The following is a 12,988-nucleotide window of genomic DNA, read 5'->3' as shown; positions in this document are numbered from 1 at the left end:
GACGCTGCGGACCGGCCTTCTTCCTGTTCCTCTCCGCGAGTCGCGACGCCATCCCTCGCCGAAACGGCGAGGTACCGTGGACGATCGTTCGGCGCGCGCCGTCCACCATTTCACCGACACACGCACAGGCACTCCAGAACGTGCAAGCGCGCACTTTGCTGGGATGGGAGTGCGAATAGAGTTCACATGTTGTTTTAGGCCTTTCTCGGGCCTTGGTTCGCCGCCTTGTGACGTTTGTTTGCAACTTATCAAGCTTTTTAAACGTGTCCGCGTCCCCTGCGCTACTGATGGTCCATCAGCTTACACGAATAGTAGCGGCTTGAGCTGTAATTATTTCAAACATAATGGATCAAAGCGTGATACACGCAAGCGCCAAATGTTCACACATTGCATTGTACAACAGAAAATAAATAGCAGAAAGCGCAGCTGTGTTTTATATCTGTTAGCTTCGCACGTTTCACCAGCGTCACTGACTCACTGAAGGTAGCACATTGTACGGATTAGTGTGATTTAACTTGCTTATATGCTGGCGATGACTGATAGCAGCTGATACACTGGTGCCTATGTTTGACAACGATAGCTGCAACTTTGATTTTAAACCACCTTATAACCCACGTGATAGGCTTTCCTGCATACCGCGTCTACCGTGCAGGGGAGCGACATTCGCAGAACACGCGGGAGACTTGAATTTGCACTCGCCTTGACTTCCTGGCAGCATGTGGGCCCTGGCGCTGCGTCCACGACGTCGTTAGCGAAGCTTCTGTGCTGCATTTCGGCCTAGAAATGATAAGCCGAGGCAAATTTGCAGGAATAATCACCTCACGGAGGACACAGCTGATTGTCCACAGGCACAGTTACCAAGCTTTGTCGCCAGGGCACGCTGCGAGCGCACTATTCGTTATCTTAAAAATCCGTTGCAGGAAACAAAATTGCCATCGGTTCGTATTTTTAGTTGAACAAGAAAATTAGAACAATTTTTTTGTTTCTGTCGTAAGTATACTATGCGAACGAACAGTGGAAAATTGCACGCGTATGCGACTCTGCGGAGCTAATCAATGCGGAGCTTTTGTATGTAGTTGCTCTCACACTGATTTCACGCAACAAAAAAGTGACACTAAACTTGACGCAAATTTTGTCAAATACAAGTTGTTGCGGCACCTATCGGTGAATAAACAAAGTTATTAATCTTACATTTTTGTTATTATTTTGCGATATTGGTTTACTTTTATGCTCAAAAGCGACAGATGTATTCAAGAACGGTGAAATCCATAGCGGTAAATGTGGTTGGTTTTGAAGCAAAATTTTGCACTAGTGCGATAAAAGCACTTTGGAGAAGAAGGAAGGAAACATCAAGCGAGTGAAACGGCGGCAACAGCGGAGGAGAGAGCACAGCAGCGGAAAGGTGCGCCGCCTGGATTGTGAGAGGTGCGGTGGGATCCTTCCCTCGCACCCTTCCGACCGCTCTTTTTTTTGTATGTTTGTTTGTTTGTTCTAGTTTCGTTAATGTCATCAGGGTCCGTTGGAGAGTAATGTCCGATGTGAAGCGGGCTTCACACCATCGAGTGCAGTGAGCGGCTGCACGTTTGCCGTTGGAAGCGACGCCCTGGAACAGTCGGAATGATGCGGTGAGCGACAACTTTTAGGCCTAGAGAAGTTTCGCACGGCCACCGAGCGAGCCGCCGCCGGGTGCGATGCACGCATACCACGCACCGAAAATGGAAGATATGTTGCTGGCGGCTTCCCTTTAAGCAGCAGCTGCGCGCAGGCGCTGGAGCGAGTCGCTTGCGCGTTTCTCTCGGCGCTTTTAAAGTAGCACCGGCCCGGCAGTTAAGAAGCGTGCGCTAATTTTTTTTCCCGGGGCTTTTTTTCGTAGGGGCGGGTCAGGCTTGCGTTTCTTGGCGGAGCGTTCCACCTGTGAACGCGTTGGCTCGAGCGTAGCCATGCGGAACGCCACTGGCGTCTTTGTGCCGCGCGAGTCGACATGCGCGCGATTTTGGTTGCACAGGTGAGGACCGCGTTACGTTCTGCTGTATAATTACGTAGCGCAGTTGCACCGCCGGGCGAACCTTCTGCAATGTTTCGTGTAAACATGCCAGCGTAAAGGCCGCGGGTACCGTTCTGGAAGGTGTAGTTACACACAGTTTAGTGCGTTCGGAACCGACGGCGAAGGATATATTCTGTGGTTTGCAAAATGCTTGCATCTCGACGATTGGGCTACTCGATCGTGTCGCTTTCTGAACGTCAGCGGTTCTCTCTCTCTCTTTTTTTGCATATAAGAATTTAGAAAAGAAAGCTGATGAGGCATTTGTGCTTTGAACTCGCTGTAGCGCGTTCATTCGTGCTCCGTGTTCACTTTTTGCAGCGCGGCTTATTCAAATGCAGTCGGATTTTCGAACACTACGGTACAGCTACCAGACTGGCGCGCTTTTGTTAGCGCTGTTACTAGAAATTAACTATACCAGCCACATTAAGCTTGCTGTAACCATTTCGGTTCTGTTTCAGATCGATGAGCGTACTGAAGTAGCATGCAAGTCTTTCGCACTGGTTCAATTGAGTGTCTTTGCTGCCTACTTTTAATGAACACTGTTACCGGTCAAGAGTGCTCAGCAGTCATGCCGCTTGCCTGAAGCCATAAAATTGACCACCAGTGCCTTTGCTTTTGAACAAGCTACTACTTTATGTTGGAGAGGAGTCATGGACACGTTGCTTGGTTACCAGGGGTAGCGTTAACAGTAACATCACGGCTAGTAGAGAACACTAATGTTTCAATTCTCTCCCATGCTGCTGCCGCTTGTTGCTGAAACAATGGTTTTTTGACTCCAAGGGTCTCGTAATATTGTGAGCTGAATGAGTCGGCTAATTATTCGCTTGCACTATTAAAATTGCTTTTGCCGTAGTATTGGCACTGCGACTCATAGTAATCTCTTTAGTGCTGCTGGCCGTAGCAGCACTAAAATGTTGATTCTTTGGTAATGAAGGTTCCAGTAATGACAGTGTGGTGCCGTACACCATTATGGTATGTGGCAGTACAGTCGGTGACAACTTGTGAATTACATCCCGACCACGGTGGCCGCATTTCGATGGGGCGAGATGCGGAAACACCCGTGTACTTAAGTTTAGGTGCACGTTAAAGAAACCCTGAGTGGTCCAAATTATTCGAGTCCCCCAATACTCATAATCATATCGTGGTTTTGGCGCATAAAACCCCATACTTTAACCTATGAATTTACACTGTCCAACTTAAATGCAATTCGCATAGATGTCTCAGCCAATTAGGTTCACTTATTAGCCTGATGCCAAGTGCTTTCCCTTGTTTATTAAAGCAACTGTTTTCTCCACAAAATGGGTTTTTGTGTCACGAATTTCAAGATGAAACCTGAACGTCTAGGACAACTTTTATGAGTGATCTTGATATCACTTGGCCATAGTTAATATTTTAACGTGAAACAACTAGCGTTTATTTTCCAATAAGCCAGGCATTTTTATTAGCAGAGCAAAGTCATTATGCTGTGAGCGGATTATAGCAGGCTCAGCTCTGTTCCTTAGGTGAAAGAAAAGTGCACTGTGTTTCTGTGGGAGGAGCTTGTTTGTAGATTCTTACATTGCACTGATTATAAAATAGTGCAAAGGTTGGATAGGTAACACTTACTGACTGGTTTGTACTGTGTGTGTGGGAGACATGGCAGAAACAGAAAAGGACGTCGATGACACACCTGGGTGTGCTAAAGTTGTGTTGAGACTTTTTGTGCGAAAACAGTAACAAAAAGAAAAGTGCAGATGTAAGTCAATCTGAGCAACCGATACTTCAGGGAAAGCGAAAGTGTTATGATAGTTCTCGAACCCTCCGAAAGTAGGAATCCGTTTGCTGGCTATTCTTAGTGATGGTTCATCAATGATAACCTCCTGTGTGCTCTCAATGATACCCTGGTCATACAGCTACTCTGGGGCAGTGTTTTCTGTGTTTCAGGCTGTCTGTGTATTGTGCGCTTTTCAAAATCAGAGCATTGTAAATAGCCAGTTTGATGTGCCAGAATTCAGGCCAACAACTAGCGAAATCTAACGAGTCTGTGTGTTTGCATTGGAAAACTCGCCCCACAGTTCCTACTCCTTCGTGGCTTCTTAAATCTTTTGTTCATCTGTATAGATGGAAATCTGGTCAGGAAAAGAGAAGTGCTGCTTCACATGGCTGCATGCCTGACAGTACCTGGCAAGTTGCAGTGTGCAAGATTGAAACACGAAATTGGAATTTGGGGCTGTTTGTAATTACTGTGGTAATGTGAAACTAGGCACCCCCATAATGCTAAGCATCTCACTATGTCGACTACCATATCATAGAGAAAAAAGAATTACTGACTGCATTCATTTGATTCTAACCACCATTTCTCGTTTCAAGTGTTTGAGCTTCAAAGAAAAAAAAAAAAGGCAGTTAATTGTAGGTTTTTGTGGCAGTTAAGAATTAATCACTGCATGTTTGACATGGCCAGTAAATAGTGAATATCAAGCACTTATGATCTCCTAACAGAGGTGTGGTTATAGGATGGAATGCCGTTGCATCATGAATACGTATGCCTATTGTCCGATGCTACTACTGATCGCTTTTTGGCAGGTGCTCGACATTTTATTAGCTCCTTGTCGTAGTAAAAGTTGCTACTTAAGCCGCAGATAATTGCTGCCACCAATCGCCTTTGCACAAAGAACAACAGATGGCCGTTCCTGTCCATGTGCCAGTGACGTGTACAAACATGAAGAACGTCTGTAGTCTTTGTCAGAGCTTCCAAAGTCAATCATTGAGTGACAAGGCCTGTTGTTGGGTCCCCTTGCAGGGCTTGCGTAGAACACCCAGTGCTCCGAAACTCGGGAGACAGAGGAGCGTTGCCCGCTGCAGTAGCGAAGCGGCTAATCATGTTCTGCTCTTCAGCACAAGTTTGCGAGTTTGACTATTGGCCCGCATTCCTAGGGGGTGAAACGAAAAAACACTTATGCACTTAGATTTAGGTGCACGGAAGAACCGCAGGTGGTCAAAATGAATCTGGAGCTCTCGACAACAGTGTGCCTCATAATCCACTGTGCAGATCTCTTGACGATAAACCACGCAATTTGAATTTAATTAGCCAGTGGTGCTGTAGCTCTGCTTTGAAGCACTGAAAGTTCCAGAATGGAGGGGCGGCTCAAACATTGGGCGCAGTTCATGTGTCTAGTGGCGCTGAAAGTTTTGACGAGGACTGCACTTGGTGAAGAGAGGAGGAATTGAGGCACACGTGAACTTGCGCTTGGAACTGATGGTCCACATTTCCTGGGTTTTCTCATTGGACTTGGGGCAGAAAGGAATACGGGAAACAGTGTCTGACTTGGCGTCTCTGTTCTTGAGTTGTGCTGTCCAGAAATGAAAGTAGTTGCTGCCAGAGGAGTGCAAACACAGGCATGCCTCAGTGCACCCAGAATAAATGCTTGTTAGCAAAAAATAGCAGAAGTTTACCCACACGAGTGGAAGTGACTTGAGCAAGAAATTAATGTTCTGTATTTCTCGTAACCTGCTCTGCACAGCATGCAGAGCTGTTTGGCTGGCTAAGTTAGTCTGCATATTTACACTAAAAGACACGTAAACGATGCCAGGCTGTGCTGAGCTGCACCATTCTTGTGGCTCCATATATAGCAGCATATGGCTGCCGTTATTGGCAGAGATTTCAAGTGTCAAGCAGCAACTACAAATACACACTCTTGCATAGGTTTTGGAACGGGTGTAAACAAGCGACACCTTTTCGAAGCCCTGCAAGTGCAGCAGTGTTGATTCACTCGGGGAATATGAAGGGTGGCAAACATTCGTGATGCAGTAAGCGTGTTGTAAGGTGTGACATGAAACATTGCCATTTATTTGTGTATAAACAATGCTCTCTGTCGCTGTAGCTCAGTGGAAATGGCCAGGCCATGGAGCAGAATGTGCAGTAAACATTTCCCATACATTTGTGAGCCTTGGCTTTGGTGAGCTCCATAGTTAAGCAATGTCATGAGCAGAGTGAGAAAGAGAGCAATTTGGATTGGCCATTTTAGCACTCGTCTGCGAGGTTTCTTCAGTGACTTGTTGCTCTCTCGGGGGCTTTCGCACAGTTGTAGGTTCCTTGTAAGGGAAGACACTGTCATCCCGTCAAGCATAATGCTTAAAGGAAACCCATGCAGCTTTCTTAGAAAGGAAGCTTCACAGCTGAAGAAAAATGTGTCCTTGTTTGGGTCTGGAACTCGGGTACGAAAGCCTTAACGGGGCGGTCACGCAATCATCCTAGCCAACCAGAAGGTCGGCTGGTCGCAGAGTGAGGTCAAATTAATTGGCAGTTGGAAGCACAGAGCCTCAAGCATGGAAGATTGGTTGATTTGCCGCATTCAATGACCCCGCGCTTCGAGCTGTCAACTAATTTGACCTTGCTCTGCAATCTGTCATAGCCTTTCTGGTTCGCTCAGACAGTAGAGTGACCGTCCAGGAAAGCCGTTGGTTCCAGGTTCGATTCCCTGACTAGGATGAATTCCTTAACTGCTAAGTTTTGTTTCCGAGGAACTATATAATAATGGGCTACTTTCCCAGCTTCAGAATACTCTCGTGTAGATGACACTTACTCCCTTTCATGAAACTTCCTCTGCCATGCCGATTTATGCAGAACTGACTTGCGCCATTTGTAGTTTTCGGCTTGCAGTGACGCCTGCTTTTCCGCACGGTGCTCTGCACAGGTGATGGCGGCGCCTCCCAAGAAGGGGGGCTACCCTTCTCGGCAGCGCCGCTTTGGGCCGGCGCCCCTGGCCTCCTTCGAGGACCTGCCCACTGATGACCAGGACAGCAGCCCTGAGGCGCGCAGCCCCGACACCCTCGTGCCCTCTGAGGTCTCCACGCCACAGGTAGGCGAGCCTCAGTGACCTGTTCACTAGTACTTGCTGGTAGCACTGGATGTTGCACTATTATTTAACTTGTGATGCAGTATACTGTAATTATTTGGGACCCTCATTACTAACGCTAACATTAATAAACTAGATGGAAATAAGAAAAGAAAAGGTGGTACAGTTCATCCTGTAATTCATATGGTAGACCATCCGTCAGTACACTCATAAAGAAAAGTGGATTTCCATCAGTTAGCCACTCAAAATCTACATGTAGACTAAAGTTACTCTATCAGCTAAATAATGGATGTTACAATATTGAAACTTAATTTTCTCTTACCGAATTTGTTACGCTACAAGAAAACAATATTCTAGATCTATTTCACTGTTAACCGAAAGAAACAACTTTAAGTTATCCTCTTTCCTGTGGACCATCACCAACTGCAATTAAATAACGAAGCTGTGATCTGAGACATGTCATCCTTTGTGGCTCAATTACAGTGATATGTGTATATCTGTATGCAAAACAACCTGCTGCACATGTATGACCTTTTTTTCGTTGTATTATGGTTACAGAGCTGTACCACCCTGTTATGATCTCATGATAGAGATCGCAGTATCTATAGTACATAAATAAATAACATACCTGCCAACTTTTATGATCTAATCATGAACTGCCCAAATTTTCAGAACTAGTTAACAATTGTTGAAATGGCATCAGCAGTTTTACAAGTTTTGATTTCCATCCGCCTTAGAGCAGAACTGATGTAAAAAAAAATGCAGGTACCGTTGCTAACAGATCTCTCAATGCCTAATTTTTCAGACCGACTCGAATATTTGGACCTTGGCCCATTCCATAAAATGACGGTATAAAACCACTATTTTGGCCACATTTGCAAGAATACTTCATGAATAACAGTTGTGAATATTTTTGTTTGTCTGTAGCACAGTTTATTCTAGCTGAAACTTTAAAGGAGAGTGTCTTTTCAAAGTTACCTAGTGTAAGACAAAATCTGCAAATTCGCAGCCAACAATTTGAGCAGTAAAACATTTTTTCAGTATTTTTTCGCCAAATTCAAGATTATTATTATTTTTTTTTTTTGAGGCTGACAGATCTGTGGTGATGGGGCACAGGAAGATGCTCATTGGATCCCTGAAATCACTGCAAATCTTGGAAGGGCATTCAACACAAGCACGTGTAACCCTTGCTGTTTTAACAGCTAACTGCAGCACTGCCTCTTTTGATAAGGTTGTGACCTTAATACAACATGTCCGTGTTTCCATCATGTACCAATCACCCTTTGTTCCGATACTCATCATAATCCTTCAATATTATTTTGCATCCCCTCTTCTCATCCTTGCAGACCAGCTTGGACTGATCTGTCAGCATTTTAGAAAATAAAATCTGTACAGATCCAACGTACATGTGAAGCAAAGCTTTAGTGAAGCAGGTAATTAATGCCAATGTGTACATTTCTTTATTTTCATCCTCTGCAATGTGTAATATTGTCCAATGTTTATCTTTATGCACGGTACAAGTTGCAACTTCAACCTCGTGCAGTGTTTAACCCTTCGTTAATGAGTGTTGCCCACAGGCAACACACCAGAAGTATAACTGCGAGTCGGCCTAGTTGGAACAGATTCATCTTAAAACTTTTTGTGCGCAAACAAACAAACAGGGATGAAGAATAGGGGCAACACAAGGATGAGCGTTGTTTGTTGTTTTTCTTGCCGAGTTTCAGTATTGAGTACAAAGTTCATGGCTAAATGTCTTCGGCCAACACTAAATGACAGGTAGCAAGTGTCATTTGTTGGTTTGGAGCAAGAACACAGGACAAAGAAGTTTGGCACGTGACTTGCTTTCTTTTGAAGGCACGGTCAGAGGAGACGGATTGATGCAAGATCTCCAGCTACAGGGGTTTCGCACATGGGATGCAAAAGTAAATTAAGTGTGCACCTATGGTTCACATATGATGATAACTGACTGTACAAATTCCAAACGAAGCCATAAGTGGCTTGAGGTGATGCCAGTTCCAATTATCTGTCTGGTGTCTCCCCTTATTGCTGAGAAAGCGTCAGCAAAATATTGTTTTATTTTCATTCATTATGCTTATTCTTGATGTGGTTTCGACATTTAGATAGAAAATTAACGTTTTCCTCGAGTATATGTGCTGTCATTAAAGGGTTCGATTTATGGGCCTTACTGTTTGCAATCTGTGCAGAAATGCAAGCACCATTTCAAGCAGATGCACACTGTGTGTCAGTGTAAAAGGGAACACCAAAGTTGCATTGAAAGCGGATAGTTTTCCTTGTGTATGCTTGTGATGAGAAAATGTTACGTGAGCGGGATTCTAAAACAGGTGAACAAAGTAACAAATAGCATTGAGTTGCGTTCTGGCCTGCACTGTTTCAAGAATCGCAGTGTGAGGCATCGGCCACAATGTTGATGCAACGGTGTTATGCAACAATGTTGATGCAACGGTGTATAATGCCTCTCTAGTGAAGAGTGGGGATGAGATCTGCGTGCCCAGAGAAGTATGAATCATATCTAAATGTGTTTAAGGATACTGTGTATTTTTTTTCTTTTTTTGACACAATGACACGCACCCAGTGACAGTGGAATGGCACAGCCCAAATATAAGAAATTTAAGATCAACGAAGCCATTAAATATCATGTGCTATTCCATTAGGCGGTCTGTGTGCGTAAGAGGTACTTGTGAGCCAACATTAGATACATATGTTTTACGTTGTGATTTACGTATTGTTTGGTTGTGCAGAAAAGAGGTCCACTCACTAGCCCTACATAGTTGGGCAACATTCAATACTTAAATAAGTCATCTACTTGGTGAGACATGTTACCTACGCTGAACCCTGTTGGCCTACGCTGAGAATGTGTTGCTTTAATTTGTTCCTCCATGTTATGAGGCTTTGCAGCATCTACTCGATGGTAAGGCCAAATTGAACATGGGTCAAGTGATTACTGATGAATTGGATGAGAAAATAAAATGGCAGCAGACTTCACGGATTCCATCGGCTTTTAAATTATTTACTGCAACAGCAGCAATCTCCTAGAGTGAAGGCCACCATGTTGTTTCTGCTTGCATACGTTTTCTTCAATATACTGCGATCACCCACTATGGGAGAATGGCCAAGGAGCCTCTGGGTATAGAGTTCTTGGTTGGTGAGGGGTGAAATCGAACAAAAATGTACTAATTTAAGGTAATAACTTGTGAGAAGTGAAATCGAAGCAATTAACACTTGCCAAGAATCACCGTTATAATCAATCTGAGACAGTTAAGGCAATTTTTTTTGTCTATCTTGTCAGTGCATGGCTACTGTATGCAGACCCTTTGATAACCAAGTGCATTTGCACTATTGTGCAGGTGGAAGGGGATGTTGACTCATTGGCGACGCTGACACCATGTGGCTCGGTGCCAACGGCCAACGGGTCTCCCTGTTCGCCCGTGGCACCGCCCCTGCTGGAGGCACCACCGCCGCCTTCCACGGATTCACTCACTCCCGAAGAGCCCCAGCGTCGCAAGGGCTCCTGGACTGAGCTGTTCCTGCGTGGTCGCTCGCCGCAGCGCAGCAGCGGTGGGACTAGCCCCGAGCCCACCAAAGGCTTCTTCTCGTCTTTGCTCAAGCTTGGTGGCCGCAAGTCACCCCGCAGCCCTTCACCCCACAGCCCATCACCTGTGCCTACCGCTCCCCGCCTTTCAGTCACCTTGCACGACGAACAGCCGGACGGTGTGCTGGACAGCTTGCCCAATAACCCAGCGCAGAGTGTGCCGGATAGCATGCCGAATATAGTGCCAGATAGGGCGCCAGAGAAGAGACCAGACAAGCAGCCGGACAAGCAGCCGGATAAACAGACGGACAACTTGCCCGGCAAGCAGCCACAGGGCAATCCGAAGAAACGGCAAGACGGGACCAGTAGCAAGAAGCCGGCTTGCGTGCCAGGCGAGCCACGTGCGCGGCCGCAGGACCTAGAAATCAACGACCCCTTCGACCGTGCGTGCCTGCTGGAACGAGTGTGCCAGTCGCTGGCTGACATCCCCAGTGCCAGCCGTCGGGGCAGCCGCGAATCACCGGAGCCGCTTTCGTCGGAGTCGGAGCTCACATTAGACGCGGTTCTTGCCAAGCAGAGTAGTCAGGATGAGTTTGAGACCTTGCTTGCTCAGGACTCGGTGGAGTCTGAAGAGTTTCTCTCAGTTGCATCTGCAGTGGCACCACCGCCGCCATCGCGCAGCCCCGTTCCCACTCGCCAGCAGCGGCTCGAGGTGGTGACCATCCCGATCGAGCGCCCGCGGAGCACAACGCCAATCAACATAGCACCGATCGAGGCGTTCCTGCCGGCGGTTTCACCGGAGCCCTGCCCTCCAGATAAGATCCGGCTTTTTCTGCCCGGGGAACAGTTCACAGGTCGTGGGCCACGGAGCCCTCGTCGCAGCTCGCTCAAGAGCTGGCTCCACTTTTGCGAGGAAGGTCTGCAGAGCCCACGTAGCCGCAAGCGCTCAGAGGACAGCCAGGCAGCCGGCTGCTGTGACTGCCCTGGTCCGGAGGCCGCGCACTCGGACTGCGCCTGCGACTGCCACCACCAATCTCCCGGGAGCAGCTCCCTGAGCAGCCCGGAGCATGCCTCCTAGAGCACATCCCACAACCGTGAGTGTCCTCCTTATTCAGCATAGCAAACAGTGCAGATAACTGAAGGGACGAGCGATACGACCACGACAGAGGTGCTGTTACTGTAGGTAGCGTAGGAAATTAGAGGTGCAAACTTGACTGCAGATCGCAGTAGTTGTCTGCTCATTGACCCATGAGGACAGCTTGATACACTGAGAGATACATCACAAGATCTGACTTGACTCGGTAAGGAATGCTTCACATTAAAATGACTGGTGTTGAAGGAGTAAACTGCATGAGGGTTCTAAGATGGGCTACTTGGTCCTTGTTCCTTACAACTAACAGTGCAGAGAATGAGATGAGTGATATGAACAAACGACAAGTAAATAGTGTGTCCATCCTGTTCGTATTGCTTGACCCCTTGTCTGTGCTGTTCATTATGTTGACCTAGACTAACTACGCTGGCTTATAACCTTCTTGCAGTTATCGTTGTGTTCCAACATGCTTGCTTTCGAACAGTTGTTGTACTCAGAAGCAACATGAAAAGCTCATAGATATGGTTGCCATCTGTCCCAGATATTGCAGGACTCTTCGTCGTTATCGTTTGAACAAGTTCCCACAGGACCTGTTAGAACAGCATAGTAGGATGCATATCTGGGATAGACATTAAATGAGCAAGAGGACAAAGGACTGTTGTTCCTCTACTGTTGGTTCCTAGTGTGTCTTCTTTGCAAGACCCCCAGAATTGCACCCACTGTCTTCTTCGCCTTTTGCCTTTTTAGGCTGGTTTTTACCGAGACAGCCTTGTCTCGGTAAAAATTGTCTTGGGACCTGAGACTTATACATCCTGTCACATTATATTTATGCTATAAACACACATAAAACAAAGTTCTAGTTGCAACTACCCCAAATCTTTCTAAGCTTCACAAGTTCTTTTTGCATACGTTGTCACCAGTGCATATTCCTAAGTGTCAAAATCTTGTGGCCAAAGAAAATATGTAAAACTTGTGGCACAGCTTGAAGTAAAGCTGAAGTACAGCTTGAAGTAAAGCTGAACATCTGTCCGAAACGCGACAACTTTATTGTACCTAAAGAGGTACTTTCTTGTCGATGGCTAGTGGCCGAGCCAATAAATACAAAAGCCCTTTGACAAATAAAATATGTCCAGGAGTATATAAAGTATAACATCAGTTGCTGGAAATAAGAGTTGCTGAAATTACTCCCAAAGTAGCAAGAAAATAGCTAAGTGTCATTTTGAGGCGCTTTTGTCCAACAAATTTTGGATACATAGCATTCTTTCTACAATTTCAACATTGTCGGGAGTGCTACATGTTTTCATAGTGTGTGCTGTAATATGTCGACATGCAATAGTGATGAGACTACTTATAGTGGTGGTTACATCCAAAAGATAATTACCAGATAAAAGCTAAACTAGCTTGTGACCATGTTGCTTGAATTTCCGCCACATGCTTGATAGCAATTCAACAAGCCTAATCTACTAATC

The 12,988-nt window shown here is 46.0% G+C and overlaps 2 protein-coding genes across 2 annotated transcripts in view; both read left to right on the top strand.

Moving 5' to 3' along the window:
- The first annotated feature begins 1,702 nt into the window (after nt 1-1,702).
- On the top strand, nt 1,703-10,380 carry LOC142588070 (uncharacterized). The gene is made up of 4 exons (XM_075699525.1): nt 1,703-2,005; nt 6,718-6,882; nt 8,226-8,312; nt 10,245-10,380. The coding sequence occupies exons 1-3, from the start codon at nt 1,982-1,984 to the stop codon at nt 8,238-8,240; spliced, it is 204 nt and encodes a 67-aa protein (XP_075555640.1). The 5' UTR covers nt 1,703-1,981; the 3' UTR covers nt 8,241-8,312; nt 10,245-10,380.
- Nucleotides 10,381-11,384: 1,004 nt separating this feature from the next.
- stnB (stoned B) overlaps nt 11,385-12,988 on the top strand; it is a 53,506-nt gene continuing 51,902 nt past the window's right edge. The window contains exon 1 of the mRNA XM_075699516.1: nt 11,385-11,523. The gene's annotated coding sequence lies outside the window, so the exon portion shown is untranslated. The remainder of the gene's footprint in view (nt 11,524-12,988) is intronic.

This window comes from Dermacentor variabilis, chromosome 7 (genome assembly GCF_050947875.1).
Source record: "Dermacentor variabilis isolate Ectoservices chromosome 7, ASM5094787v1, whole genome shotgun sequence".
NCBI lineage: Eukaryota > Metazoa > Arthropoda > Arachnida > Ixodida > Ixodidae > Dermacentor > Dermacentor variabilis.
Note: the sequence above shows the minus strand (reverse complement) of the source record. Positions and strands in the feature narration are given on the sequence as shown.

Excerpts from the sequence above, each read along its gene's own strand:
- LOC142588070 (XM_075699525.1), top strand. The coding sequence starts at position 1,982 with ATGCGCGCGATTTTGGTTGCACAG. Across the intron at positions 2,006-6,717 it reads GCGCGATTTTGGTTGCACAG|GTGATGGCGGCGCCTCCCAA; the intron begins GTGAGGACCGCG and ends TGCTCTGCACAG.